At 45.2% G+C, this 15,106-nt stretch overlaps 1 protein-coding gene across 4 annotated transcripts in view; it reads right to left on the reverse strand.

Annotated features, from left to right (window-relative positions):
* Positions 1-15,106, reverse strand: part of SLC46A3 (solute carrier family 46 member 3) — a 134,415-nt gene that overhangs the window by 95,438 nt on the left and 23,871 nt on the right. For 2 of the 4 annotated variants that reach the window (XR_014789015.1, XM_084842941.1), the window contains 3 exons: positions 14,633-14,716; positions 10,648-10,804; positions 6,289-7,810 (listed from right to left, as the gene is read on the reverse strand). Coding sequence is in view for 3 of the 4 variants with exons in the window: in XM_084842941.1 (XP_084699067.1) it covers positions 7,723-7,810; positions 10,648-10,804; positions 14,633-14,716 (329 nt within the window). In the remaining variant the exon portion in view is untranslated. Of the gene's footprint in view, positions 1-4,653; positions 4,826-6,288; positions 7,811-10,647; positions 10,805-14,632; positions 14,717-15,106 lie in introns of those variants that run through there. The other 2 variants (XM_084842942.1, XM_084842943.1) reach the window with 2 other exon arrangements.

A 15,106-nucleotide genomic window follows, 5' to 3' on the forward strand; every position in this document is an offset into this window, starting at 1 on the left:
GCACCCCTAGGGGTAGGGCAGGTTAGACAAGTGGGAAGGAGTGTGCAACCTGTAGCTTTTTCCACCCCTCCCAAAACCCCAAATGCTATCTGGAGTGCAGTCAAGTAGGCATGATTCCAAAAAATCAGCAAGCACGGATATGTAATGTCAACAAACCTAGACATTACATGGGAGATCCAAGAACCAGTCTCCTGATTTTTAATGAAAAGCAGCCATATAAGGCTGCAAACATGTTCAATAAAGGAAGGGGAGGGGGGGAGGGGAGAAGAATACACCATCTGCATGAACGGGTCCCCATATATTTTTTGGTCGGGAGTAAAGCAGCTGCGAGAAGAGATTTTGAGCAGGTGAATGGCAAGAAGGGAAATGCCTTCCCCAGTTCCACCATTTTTAAGTTTTATCTTTATCAGAAGGTGTGATTGTTTCATGTTGTACATAATGTGGAAAAGATCAATGTAAATGAGCATCTGTGTTTTAAGAATCCAAGAACAGTCTTCAGCAAGGCTTTACAGTCATGTAATTCTTTTTTCTATGTTTGGAACTTAGTCAAAATGTGCCCTTTCATTTGCTTATAGTGTTTACTGCACTAAAGCAATATATTTTGTATGTACAGTTCCTCAAAAGCCAAAGTAAAATATTTAAATAAAGATATCACACTACTAAAATAGTGAGATGAAGATATCGCAAGACAATAAATGGCACCATTTCCTCTTGTGCCTTTAACAGCTCCTTGATCTGCGAAAATCAGCAAGAGAAGCTTTTCACACAGGCGCTATTAAAGGCAAAGGTGTAGGGGCTGGTTAAAAAAAGTCAGCAGCTCTGCACTGCTAAATGTAAAAGCCACAATACATTTTATTACATTTGTTCATATCATACGTAGATCATGATCTGTTTTACTTAAGCATGTTCCCATGTAATGATAAGCCAAACATTCTGGCTGAATAAACCACAATGTAAAAAAAAGTTCCACCATTTCTGACTGCAGTCAGGGTTCATTAAAAACCCATCTGGAAATGGTTCATATGCCTCCTGTGGACATCTAGTTTGATCTTTGGGAGATGGGTGAATCAGGAAGACTGCGAGGGAACACTGGAACTCACCGAGGAATTCTTGTAAATGCAGCAGTATGAAAGTACCTCCACATTTGATGATACTGCAAAGCAAAGCAGGTGGCATATGGGGAAATAACAATCTAAAAGTTAGCTATGGATATCAACATCTCACCAGGTACAGCTAGCAACACCTTTTCTTCAGGAATGTAAGGCCCCATTTAATGGCATTTCATGACCTGCACAATGCGTCATGGCATTATAGAGGCTATAAACAAAAGTGACAGAAGCTGTTTTATAATCTCAGTGCCTAAGATTAATTTGCTCTGTGGGATAAGTTAGATATTTAAGATTCACCACACAGATGTTGAAAGTAAGTTAGCGATGAGTACCTGCCTCACAGCGGCACTGAGAAAATGAATGACTTCCATATGCAAAGTGCCTGGAAGATGAAAAGTGCAATGTAAGTACAAAATTACAATTTACAGCACATTAGCTGTAAACTAATTAGATGCACAGCATTGGTTTAGTCACAAGAACGCAAAAGAGCTGTAAAAAAGAAAGTAGGAAGATTCTCCATACCAGATGGAGAAAAAATATTATGTCTTCAGGAATAACAATACCTAAATGCTCAACTCTGAAAAATATGATATGCCTATGTGAAACGTATGGAGTACCAAATGACAACTTGATAAGGAGGGGCTACCCAAAATACAATGAATTTGAGCACACTCCGGGAGAGAGCGGAGGACAGGAAGCCTGGCGTGCTATGGCCCATGGGGTCACGAAGAGTCGGACACGACTTAACGACCAAACAACAACAACCCAAAATACAAGAGACAACATATCATAAAATGTTTCTGAAGTCACAACTTGAAGTCTTACTTAACAGCACCAACAAAACTCTGTGTTCTTACAATAAATATACAAAATACAGAAGCTGCAACCCAACAATTAAGCATACGTGCAATGCAAGCCTAAACATCAGAGGTTCAGAATCTCTTTTGGCCTGAGGGCTGAATTCCATTTTGGAGAAGCTCTTGGGGGTCACGTTGCAGTAGTGGGCATGGCCAAAAGCAAAAGGGGATAGACCAATTGGCAGAGTACCAAATACCAGCATATTTTAGCTTAAAGCTCTCACTGCCAGTAACTAAGACATAGGAGAGGCATTTCAACCTTGTAGAATGGGAAAAACACACAAAAGCTGGAAACTACCCAAATGCTGGTGGTTGGGGGAAAGGGCACGGCCATCTACTGAACCCTGTACTGCTGGATCAGGACTCCAGACAGGCTAGATTAGGCCTGAGGTTCTACACCCCTGCTGCTATACATGATTATTCAGATGTCCCACTGTGTTCATTTGAGCTCATTTCCTCACAAGTGTGTTTAGGATTGCAGCCTTACATTTGTTTGTTTCAAATGGGCTTAAGCACACTTAACCTTGTGTTGGACTGCAGCCAAAAGGCATAGGTAATATCTGCTCTGCAGGCAGGTAGAAAGTGCAGTTTAGGCCTCACAGATTTGAAGTGCTTAGCTTGAAATATAAGGCTATACCCTCTGTATGTCTGTCACTTCCCTTCTGCATACTCTGATTCTATTAAAAGATCACTGAAATGCCCCCCAATAATTTAGTAAGTTGTTAAAACAAAATACACAATTACATTTGGGTTTTTAGCTTTTTAAAAAAAATCCATACTTTTAGCGTCACCCAAACACAAAGTGCTATTTGAAAGTAACAGTGCACAGTAAGTGCTGCCAATGAGTTATCTCTCTTGCATGTTTGACTGCACTGGTAGATGTGAAGAAATGCCCTGTATATAACTGTCGTTGTTATGTGATGTTTACTTTGTGTGGCTTCAATGTAACTGAGTATGCCTCATGCCTTGTTTTGTTACTGTCAAAGGCCTGTGTAGTAGTTGCTTAGTGACATTCTTCAGTGGGAGAGAGACAATCACTTTGAAATTTGTTAGATGGGGCCTGGATCAGGTAAATTCAATTCTGATTGACTGGGGTTTCTAGCTAGGTGGAAAAGAGCGGATGGGAAATGAGTTAAGGAGTGGACACTGGACAATTGAGGGAGTCTGTAGAGAGTGAGGGAGACGGTCTGCTGGTTGGTGTGTGGTGTTTTGGAAGGAGTAGGAGAAAGCGAGAAAATGAATAGCTAAGACCTGAAGATTAAGCTGCTACTTCTCTGTAGGATAACCATACGTGAAGATCAGGAGTAGAGAGCAGGTGGCTGTGTTATGCCAGGAGGCTGCCCTAAGATCTTGCCAGAAGAAGGTTAAACAAGCAGGCAGTAAAAATCCAGATAAACTATCCAAGCAGCCAAAAATACAACAGGAGGATCTTTGGGAGTCAGAGGAAGACCGTACCCAAGAGCTGGAGCTGGTTGTAAGTAGGGATGGGCGGATCACTTACCCCATTCCGGGCAGTGGGTCGGCGAGGGGGGGGGAGGCGATCCCTCCCTCCCCCCGGACTCTGTCCAGGCTGGCTCCACTCTGCGGTGTTCCTCCAGAGCCGGCCACAATGCCATTTGCATCCCTGTTTTTTCACGCGATAGGCTACGCAAGTATCTACGTAAATATAATTTGCATAGCCTATCACATGAAAACAGGGATGCAAATGGCGTAGTGGATGCCATTTGCGTCCAGACTTAGCACAGCAATACGGCATGGCAATGGCGGCTGGCCGTATCATCAGCGCTGCGGAGCCGGCAGCTGGCTCCGTGAGATCACCATGTCGAGGAGCTGGCCTGGATGGATTCCAGAGGGGCACAGAGGTGAGTGCTCCGTTCCGCCACGGACCCCAATGGGTCCGGATTCTTGGAATCCAGCCTCATTGGGGTCCGTAGCGGAATTCTCTGACATCCCTAGTTGTAAGTGTATTTGGCCAGGGTGGAGGTTTAGGGAATTTGGCCGGAGGTAAAAGAAGTCATTAAGAAGCTTGTAGCAGCAACAGTGTCTCTTGAGTCCTAAAGAAACATCACTAAGCAGCCTTTCGAATACCGCAAAGCAAATATTAATATTCCCTTATGTATAAAACATCGCTTTAATAAATTACTTGTTTAATTGTTCAACTTGTCTGTAGTGTTGGTGCCTATCTCACACCTAAGCTTCTTATACCAGGCTACTAGGAGGTTTTAAAGTATTCTAAGTGAATTGGTGGTAGCGGAAAAGGGTTAGCTTGTGGAACTCTGAGTTATAGCAGCAGAGTTCCTTAAACCCTGAAATATAAGATTTGCTATAAATAAGAAACCTGATAGGTGGGATTGCTCAGTGAAGGAGCAGTTCCCCCATAGGTGGTGGCAGTGCTGAGGAGAGGAAAAACCACATAGTAGGTCAGCCTGACCAGCATGTCCTAACAGAACAATTTAAAAAGTAACGCTACAAGAAGTAACTCAACAAGAGAAATTGCACCTGTATTGTATGTAATGACTGTCAACCATTATTAAAGCATGGTCAAGGGTATTTGCATTTCATGGCATCGACCCATCCTCCTTGCAAAGTAGAATAAGGTTTGCTGCTCATAATTATTCTGAGAATGCTAAGGGTTTTTGTTTGTGACTTTTCTGAAGCTTTTGGCCATCATGGTTACTGAAGGACTTCCAGAGCTTATCCATTCCATTGCCAAAACTGTCAGCTGCACTGTACCAACTCCATGATGTTTGCTCACCTCTACAATCTACAAAGTGACCTTTCAGTTACAAGTGGGTTATTCCTTTGGTGCGGGGATGGCCTTGCTGCAGTTCACCACTGCTCCTCTTGGCTTTCTGAATCCTGCAAAGGGGTATGCATCACTGAACATGCTGGTGTACATAAGAGAGACTGATTAATATAGTAGGAGGAAAAGAGTTCTGAAATAAATACTGAAGGGGGGGTAGAGAGAAGGGGAGATTTCAAAATGCATATTAATTATTAATTAATAATTAATTAATGAGAGAAGGGTGCTGAACCGCTTTCAGCCCAAGGGCCAAATTCTATTTTAGGGAAGTTCTTGGAGGCTGCATTCTAATGGTGTGTGTAGCTAAAGGTAAAAGGGGTGAGGCAATATTACCAAAGTACCAGCATACTTTCTCTTAAAGAGCCAATGTGGTGTAGTGGTTGGAGTGTTAGACTGGGAGTTGGAAGATCCAGGTTCTAGTCCCCACTTGGCCATTGAAGCTCACTGGGTGACTTTGGGCCAGTCACAGACTCTCAGCCCAACCTACCTCACAGGGTTGTTGTTGTGAAGACAAAAAGGAGAGGAGGAGGAAGATTATGTACTCTGCCTTGGGTTCCTTAAGGAGGAAAAAAGGCGGAATATACAGTACTGCGCAAAAGTCTTAGGCCACCACCAGCTTTGTTGTTTTAGCAAAGTTTTAATGACCATCCATAATTATTTTTCAGTCTCTGTATTAAGATACAAACAGAAAATACAGGAAATATGTACAGGCAAAAGTCAGTATTTAGTGTGACCTCCCTTGGCTCTAAGCACATCTTGAACTCTTTTGGGGAGACTGTCCTGACGTTTTCTGAAGTAATCTTCTGGTATATTATACCAGGCTTCTTTCAGCACTTCCCAGAGTTCTTCTTTAGATGTAGGTTGGCTTTTATTTCTTTCTCTGTCCAGGTGATCCCATACTGCCTCTATAATATTAAGGTCTGGACTCTGTGGAGGCCAGTCCATGACTGTCAGTGTTTTATCAACTGTTTTCCTTGCTAAATATGATTTCACTGCATTAGCAGTGGGCTTGGGATCGTTATCATGCTGAAAAATGAAACCATTCCCAATCGGGCGCTTTCCAGAAGGAATGGCATGATGAATTCAAACCTGTCTGTACTTTTCAGCATTCATGATCCCATCAATAAGGATAAGATCGCCAACACCACTGGCAGAAATGCAGCCCCAAACCAGGACAGACCCTCCACCATGTTTCACTGAAGGTCGCAAGCACTCATTCGTCCATCTCTCTCCAACTCTTCTTCTCACATATTGTCGACGATTGGACCCCAAAATTTCAAAGTTGGATTCATCGCTCCATAATACTCTTTTCCACTGATCCTCATTCCAATCTTTGTGAGCTTTAGCATATCTTAGCCTTTTTACCCTGTTCCCCTTCCACAAAAATGGTTTCTTGTCTGCTACCCTTCCACGAAGACCATTCATGGCCAGGCGCCTGCTGTTACTCTAGTGTAAGGGGAGATCACACTAAATACTTGCCACTTTAGCCTATGGAAGCTGTTTTTTTCTGATTTTTTTTCTATTGTTGAATACGGCATACAAATTTCCTGTATTTTCTGGTTGTATTCTAATGAAGAGACTGAGAAATAATTATATATGGTCATTATACCATTGCTAAAACAACAAATCTAATGGTGGCCTAAGACTTTTGCACAGTACTGTAAATGTAATAAATAAATAAATAAATAAATAAATAAAGCTCTCACTGCCAGTAACCAAGCCTTAGGAGAGGCATTTCAACTTTTTAGAATGAGGGAAACATGCACACAAAAGTGGGGGGAAAGTGATAGAGTCAAAGGAAGGGGCTGTGGCCACTGAGGAACCCCAGAGGGCTGGATTAGGCCACGCTAAGGACATCCCTGCCCTAAGTAGTGAGAGTGTAAAACTATCCAACAAGTCCCTGGCAGAGACGTGATTAACCTCCCCAAACTTTGTTGCCTTAAGAAGTTAGCATCCAGGTCGGCGGAGGGGAAATTTGAAAAGGCACATTACAAGCTGTATCAAAGATGATCAGTTTCATAAGCAAGTGTGTGCACGCTCCTGCAAACACCAGCTCAGAGGCATTTCACCCATGCCAACTGCAATGGTGATTCTCACAATATGTTTAACATGGCATGAAGTCATCACAAATTGACTTTTTCAGTGGATGTGGGCATGGTCCAACATGTGTCCAGATCATAGGTCAACAAATTCAGGGGTAGAGGGAAGATCTTCAAAGAACAGATTGAATCAGGATGAGCTCACTCACCATCTCTACCTGCGTCTAGCCATAAATAGGACTTAGATACCCTCAAGGCCAACTCGTGCGGACATCATCATATTAAGATCATGGGAGAATCCACCCTTATTCTAAAATGGCCTTTCAAATGAATATATGCACCATTAAAAACATTTTTTTTAAATCTCACTTTATAAAAAGGTGTAACTTTCCTTAAAAACAAAAGTAAAGAATCCATCACAACAGTGAATTCGCATTCTTGACATAAAGGGTATCATTATTCAAGGTGGCTACCAGATTATGAAACAAAATACAAAAGCCTCTTTTCCTATTTCTTTTAGATGTGTTGCTTTCTCTCTGCCCAGTCACGATTTTTCAACAGTATGTATGCCACCAGCTACATTACGCTGCAACATTTACAGCCTCATTCTATGCACTGCTTCACTAGGGTGACAGGCAACTGATCTCATCTTTCACGCTGCTGCTGTTTTGGCACTGATAATTACCTACTGCCCCTGTGAAAGCACAACCAATGTGACTTTATGACTCCTGTTTCTTCCCTTTTGCATGGCATCCTATGAACTATCTAAGACAACAGCAAACCTGGGCCAGTCAATTCTTGTAGAGATCTAGCAGGGGAGAAATCCGACTGCATTTGAGCCCTGCCAACACAATCAACAGGTTAAGCCATTCGAGGGGAACAGAAGAGGACTAGCCATTATGTGAATTCTCGGTTCAGCTCTCCGCATTCTCCCCAAGAGAGTCTTCGTCGTTTACAAGCTGCACAAAGCCTTCTCTCCGCCAAGAGACACACATAAACGAGCTGGGAGAAAGAGAAAAGACTTTTAAAAAGGAGATAAGGAATTCACAGTGTACTAACGTCAACTGAAAATGTCCACAAACGACCAAGTTGACATACGATGCCATGGAAGCGGTAGCCTGTTCAATAAGTTGGCGATAATACTTTCCCTGTGCAACTTGAAAGGGACAGTTCTGTTACACTTATCTTAGGAACAAGAAGCTTTAGATTAAGGGCAAAGACAGGCATAATTTTGTAACAGCAACTGAGGCAGTTTGAAAGCACATGCCATGACAAAAACACCCTGCTCTATCCCAGGACATGCTCTGAAACAAAAAATCTGCACATTTTCAGCATTGTTCAGTAGGAGTTGAGGAAATGCCAGCCATGAAATGTGCCTGCTGGCTAAAACCCATGACATTACCGACCTTCCCTTTGCCAAACTCCAGAGCAGTTTTACCATTATTTTTAAAAATGCTGTAATTGTGTGTTTTTTTAATGTGAACATATTATGTGTGTGTGTGCATGTGCGTGAGTACGGACACCCGCACACAGGGAGGGAGGAAGGGAGGGCACACATAATTTGATTTTTAAAGTAAAAAGGAAACAATGGGAAGGCCAAGCCTTACAGCTGAAACAGCATTTTACTTTGCTGGTGTGTGCATGTGTTAAGGCAAGTTGCACAGCCAAGATCAAGCCACAGGTAAAGAACAGGCAGTGAGTGTTTAAAATCTGTCACCGTCGCCCCAACACTCACGCAGCTTCTGCTCTAAAAGACTCTGTCATAAGACCTTCAGGTTTCCTTTCCTTCCCCTCACCTCCTCCATTACAATCAGGTCATTTTCCAGACTGTATACCAGGGGTGGGCAGAAAGTAGATTTGGACTTCAACTGCCAGCATTCCTGACCATTGGCCATGCTGCCAGGGGCTTCTGGAAGTTGAAGTCCATAACATCTGGAGGGCTACCTTCTGCCCACCCCTGCTGTATACTCCAGATAAAATGTTAACCAACCAGACCCATCATTTTCAATATATCTACTTATGCCCATGTATGCAAGAAATCTCGTTACGAAATTTTGTGTCAAGGAGTGGGGTGAAAATTCTGCTGATTTCAGCAGAGAGTGCACTGAACCATCCTGTTTCAAGCTTATCTGTACGCTGAATTTCTCACTGTTATGTTAGGTCACAGCTAGGGATGTTGGACAAATCCACAACAGATTCAAACAACTTCGGAGTTCCATGAATCTGATCTGCAGATTCTGCAGCAGACTGGCTTTTTCTGAGTCATGCAGGTTCCATGGACTTGCATACAAGTTGTATGTATAGACTTTTCATATGTAGGATTTTATCTAAAATTTGACTGATGCTTTGGGTCAGCATATGTAAGCCATTGGTTATAAGATAGACGGAATGGTGTTCCTCCCTTCTCTTCCTGTTGTATCCAATAACTGACCAAAGTAGACGAAACAGACAGCTATACAAGAGTGATTTTCTGGTCTGATTTTGAAAATTAAGAGCGCAATCCTATCCAGATAGGTGGCCACTTCTGAACTTGGTGGCGACCGCCTATCCAAAGCAGGGCAGGAGAAGCATGGAGGAGATAATTCCCTCCGCGCTTCTTCTGCTCTGCATTTTTGGCTAGACAGCCAATTGCAGCTGTCTAGCTGCGGGAGGGCTGAGTGGGGGAGGAGGCTGCTATACAACACACTGAATGTGTCACACAGGCATTTCCGCCCTCCCCGCCCCTCCAAGGCAGCGCGGAAGTGGGGGGAGGTCAGTTCTCTGGGAACCGACCTTGGAGCGCAGGCTCTGAGGTCAGCTCCAGGAAAACAAGAGATCCTATGGCCATCCATAGGATTGCTCCCTAATTTAACAAAATGGAATGTTTGGGGGTTATAGGTATGGTAACACTTTTTATCCCACTGACGAAGACCCCTGGGGTTGAAATGTATCTGGGACAGGTTGATGTGTATTAGTATAACCTACTATATGATTATTTCAAATCAGGAATGTTAAATAAGCTTTGGGATTGTTGATTTTCCATTCTGGTACAATTTTATATGGTTTGTCATATAATTACATTTTTATAACTATTTTTTACACTTAGTATTACAGATTTGTTATTTTATCTAATTTTATTAAAATGTATTTAATGGTAGCTCCATCCTAACCTTGCACTTCATAAGTTCTCTTAAACCCATTTTGCTTTGGGTATTTGCAGTTCAACCCATCTGGAGGCTGCTCTATCTCCATGCCATTTTGGCCCTCAGTCTTTGATCAGCCAATACTGGGAGTGTGCTGAACTGGTGTATCTTGGGAGATTTCTACTAACGTATCTACGGATAGTTACATAAACCATCACAAAAAAGATAATAGGCGCTAGCTTCTATGGAGAGGAAGGGGAATTTAATAATTTCAGCCCACTTCAAATATATGATCTGTCCATGCAAATCAGGAGTGCAGAACCTCAGGCCTGAGGTCCAAAACCTCCTTGGGTCACAATCTGGCCCTCCAAGGTTTCCTAGATGGGCACGCAACATCCCCTGGCCCCCATATCTTTCCCCTCAATCACCGAAGGCTTGATGGTTTCCCAGCTTTTGTGCAGTTTTTCCCCATTCTAAAAGGTTGAAATGCCTCTCCTACAGCTTAAGTAGTGGCAGTAAGAGGTTTAACCTAAAATATTCTAGGTCTTTTGGTATTTTGGCCCCACCTCCACTGCAATGCGGCCCCAAAGAGCTTCTCCAGAATGGAATTTGGTCCTTGGGCTGAAAGAGGCTCAACACCCCTGATGTAAACTGATGCCCCTTAGCATTACTTATTACATTTACCAGAAGAACAGCATATCTGTGATCTGTACCCACCTCAGCAAGCTCAGTGGAACTATACAGAGACCAGCCGATAAGAGGAAAGTGAAGCCTGGAAACCAAGCTACAGTTGCTGCATAGACACTATTAAGAACAGTAAGTGAAACAGTTGCAGTCACGACTTCTAAGCAGGCAATGCAAGCAAACAGAGCTCCTGTTGGGACAAGAAAACATGTGGATTATAAAAAGATACTTATACTCCAAACCTAAACATTTATGCATGGACTTGAAGGCATTCTCTGTGTGTATAAGTGCATTTATGCATGCACTTATATACACAGAGAATGTCTGCTATTAGGCGATTAAAAATGTAATAAATCTACAGCTGCAATACTAGGAGGACATTGTTATAACGATGCATAATGTATTTATTTATTACATTTATATCCCACCTTTCTTCCGTCATGGAACTCGAGGTGGCCATGTAAGATTCCAAACACTGACCAGACCCAGACCTGCTTTGCTTCAGCAAGGTGGCTGCCTCACTTGCCTTCAGACCATGCCATGGGATGGCACGGTCTGTGCCCCTGAACTATAATCACAGTCCATACATACATCTCATCCAAGGTTTTGCTTTGCCAGCTGAGCAAGCCTTAGAATCAGGATGAGAGTAGGAAGCAGAGTCATTCCATCCGCTCTGCTGCAGTCCACCGCAATGAAGGCTCCTCCTTCCTCAACTGTTACCACCAGCAGCCTGCACTGAAGGAGATGAGAGGGGGAAGCAGGGCTATTCCACCAGTCCTGCTGAAAGTCTTAATTTCCCCCCTTCTTCCCTCGCAATTCCTTTTTCCTTGTGTGTCGTGTCTTTTTAGACCAGGGCCAGCCCTACCATTGTGCGGGTGGGAAGAGCAGCAAATTGTGCCATTCTCCCCCTGTGCCCACCAGGAAGGCCCGCTGCGGCCTTCCTGCCCCCTCCAGAAGTGCTCTGGAGAGCCTGACCAGCCACTTTCACACTGTGGCATCTGCTGCAGCAAGACAACAGCTGGCGGGGCTCTCTAGAGCAACCTGTTGGGTGTGCTGCCGCTTCTTCTCACCACAGCTACGGAGGTTTGCAGCTGCCAGGTCTCGCAATATTTCGTCCAACCTCTCGCCACAGTTTGGCCAACCTCTCATGAAAGCTCCGCAGCTGAAATGGGGTACAAGGTGGGAGCAGGGGGGCGGTGGCGGCCGGGGGCAGTGGTGGCACCTCGCTTGAGGCAGCAAGATACATTGGGCTGGGCCTGTCTTATATTGTAAGCCTGTGGGCAGGGACTGTTTTCTTTTATTGATTATTTGTAAGCTGTACCAGGGGGCTTTTTGGCTAAGGAGCAGGAGAGAAATACTCTAAATAAATAACTAAATAAAGCCACTAAAATTAAAAGCCTAATATGGTTTAGATTAGATGAGGAAACAAAATGTCTAAGCTGTTCTACCATTTTCAGGTAACACAAGTTGTGGGAACATAAACTGTCAAGCGTGTGCAGTGGGGTGATCAGAGGTGAAGCAGGACTGGTTCGCACACGCCTCTTCAGCATGACCCAGTGCTGCTGGTGTCAGGATGTGCCCTAGCTGCCTCTTACAGTCTACTCCAATAGCCAACTCAAGACACAGACAAAAGGATTCTTTTCAAGGCTTTAATCCTTTTACAACTTAATGACTCTTTCAGATGCTAATCACCAGCGACTAAGCAAGGAACAGCACTGGGGAAAGATAGCAGAGCAGCCTATGCTCCAGGGTAGGCAGTTGGTCCCCATTTGAAGGAGAATCACGGGAAGACCCTGAACTTATGGGCTAGGGAGAGATCCTCCCTCTTTCCCTTGGGTCCTCGGGATGCGACCGTTGCTTGCACACCAAACGAGCGCTACGCCTCCTTTCCACGCCCTCCATCTGTCGCCACTCCCTGCGTCTGCGCCGAGCATCCAGCAAGCCCCCCTCCAGCGCTCTCTTGCTGCCAGGGTCATTATCTATCCCAGGAATGCTGGCAGGAGGAATCTCTGCCAGCTGCTGTGCCTGTGAGAGATGAGTGAGCTCCTCTCCCACGGATTGCTGTTCCTCCTCAGAATCAGAACTGCTCTGGGGTTCTATCGGCTCAGTTTCCACCCTGACAGCTGGGGTTGAACTGGGAACCTTTGGACCTGTGCACAGCTGCCCCATGTGGCAAGCCATGGACCTGCATGCGACAGCATCTGCCTGGCCATCTTAGTATCTTTGGGTCCTGGACTGACCCTGCCCACCCAAGCTGATCTTCGATCCTCCTGGACAGGAAGCATTATAAGAGCGCTTCCTGTTCCAGTTAAGCCTTGCTCAAGCAACAAGACGTGTTCCCGCGTCCTTTGGTCCTTCCACGCTTCTGACTTGCCGTTTGGCTTGCCCCTCAATCCTGCATCCTGGTTTGTCCTTCAGTCCTGCCACCTGGCTTTGTTCCATGGCTCCTGGTTCCCAGTGCACCTCACACAGCTACCCACGGCCCAGCCCTGACAGTCATTTGTACAACCGCAAGATGAAGGGATGAGCGGCCTGTGTGACTGAGCCATCACCACATTTAACACCGCAGATAGAACGTCCACAGTGTCAGGGTGGAATTTGAGCCCCTGGAGCCCTAGAGCAGTTCTGATTCTGAGGAAGAACAGCAATCCGTGGGAGAGGAGCTCGCTCATCTCTCACAAGCATAGCAGCTGGCAGAGATTCCTCCTGCCAGCATTCCTGAGAGAGATAGTGACCCTGGCAGTGAGAGAGCGGGGGAGGGGGGCTTGCTGGACGCTCGGCACAGACGCAGGGAGCGGCGCCAGATGGAGGGCGCCGAAAGGAGGCACTCTGCTTGTCTGGCACTAAAACAACAGTCGTGTCCTGAGGACCGAAGGGTAAGAGAGAGGACCTCTCCACAGCCCATAAGTTCAGAGTCTTCCCGCGCTTCTCCTTCAAACGGGGACCAACTGCCTTACCTGGAGCTTAGGCTACTTGCTATCTACCCCAGTGCAGTTCCTTGCTTAGTCGCTAGTGATATCTGTAAGAGTCATTAAGTAATAAAGGAATAAAGCCTTGGAAAGAATCCTTGCCATCTGTGTCTTGAGTTGGCTATTGGAGGGGACTGTAAGAGGCAGCTAGGGCGCTCCTGATACACAGTCACCTGAAACACAGCAGGGGAAACCCATCACACAGACATCCCTTTCCAAGTGGTGGTGAAAGCGCTTTTCAACACATGGGTGGAAGAGCAAACATTCTTTCCTACAGGAATGCCATGTACCTATGGGGTACCGCTCCAGCAAGGAGCATTTTGAAAGCTGATGGGGGGGGATGCTGCAGGTTGAAGGGGAGAGTTTAAAAGGCCTTATGTGCAAGCGGAGCCACCAGCTACAACATTTCAGATCAGATCCGGACCTAAAGTTCTGGGGGTGGGGTGCGTATCTATCTATCTATCTATCTGGCATTTTTGCCCCACTCTTTTTGCCTTCAGCGCTGCCCACCACTCAAATACAGGTCCGAGAGCATCTCCAAAATGGAATTTGGCCCTTGGATGAAAGAAGTTCTGCAACCCTGCCATATGGGGATTTAAGACTTTCATTCTGCCCAGATACAGTCAGGCAGCCAGTAAAGCTGCTGAAACACTGATACATTATGTCCCCTTCAAGTGATCACTGTTAGTAACCTAGCTGTGATATTTTGGACTAACTGATGTTTCTGAACAGTCTTCAAAACCAGCCCCACATATAAGACATTACGTTGTCTAGTCTGAAGGTGAACAGAGCATGGCAACCTGTGGCCTGGCTATCGTCACCACAGGATCACAGTGGTGTGTCACAACTGACACACCAAGCTAAGCTGGTGAAAGGTGCTCGGTGCCACGGACGTCACTTGGGCATCCATCCGGTGACGGAGCTGGACCTAGGAGCACCGTTGGTGTTTCAAGGGGAAAGTGATGGAACTATTCATGGTGGAACTAACTTGAAGACAACGAAGCATTCTTGTTCGTTCTTTGACCTATTCTTTGGCAACATCAGCTCACCTTGTTCTTTGGGAAGAACTTCTTTGGACAGCATGGATCGAAGGACCGGGATGGGTATAAAAAGTAGCAAAGATGGCACTCGCACTGCAAGACACAAGCCACGTGAGTCAAAAATCTTTCTAAAAATGAAAAGCGGATTGTCATAATATGCAGTTCAGCATCATCTATTACAAAGATCAAGGGCATCAGGAAAGGAAGCTGAGATGTCAAGATATTAATCAGGGAAGCCCCTTTAAGAAGACCACTATACATGGGCGGGGGGGAGGCAGGATCTCACCCACCAGCCACCCGCTGTGCTGCCAACTGTTCCTGCTGCTCGCGCCCCCAGACAGTCATATCTTCAACAGTAATTTGAAAGGGGGGCTCCCCAGGGGGTGCAGGTCTCCTCCATGTGGGCAGAAGCCCTGGCGAATATGTACACACATAGGCCCGCTTTCAGATTAATGCTGAACCCACGGCTGCCCAGGGGCGACA

The sequence above is a fragment of the Heloderma suspectum genome, chromosome 3, assembly GCF_057233095.1.
Source record: "Heloderma suspectum isolate Gila_16-S chromosome 3, 16-S_ref, whole genome shotgun sequence".
In the NCBI taxonomy this organism is placed as follows: Eukaryota; Metazoa; Chordata; class Lepidosauria; order Squamata; family Helodermatidae; genus Heloderma; species Heloderma suspectum.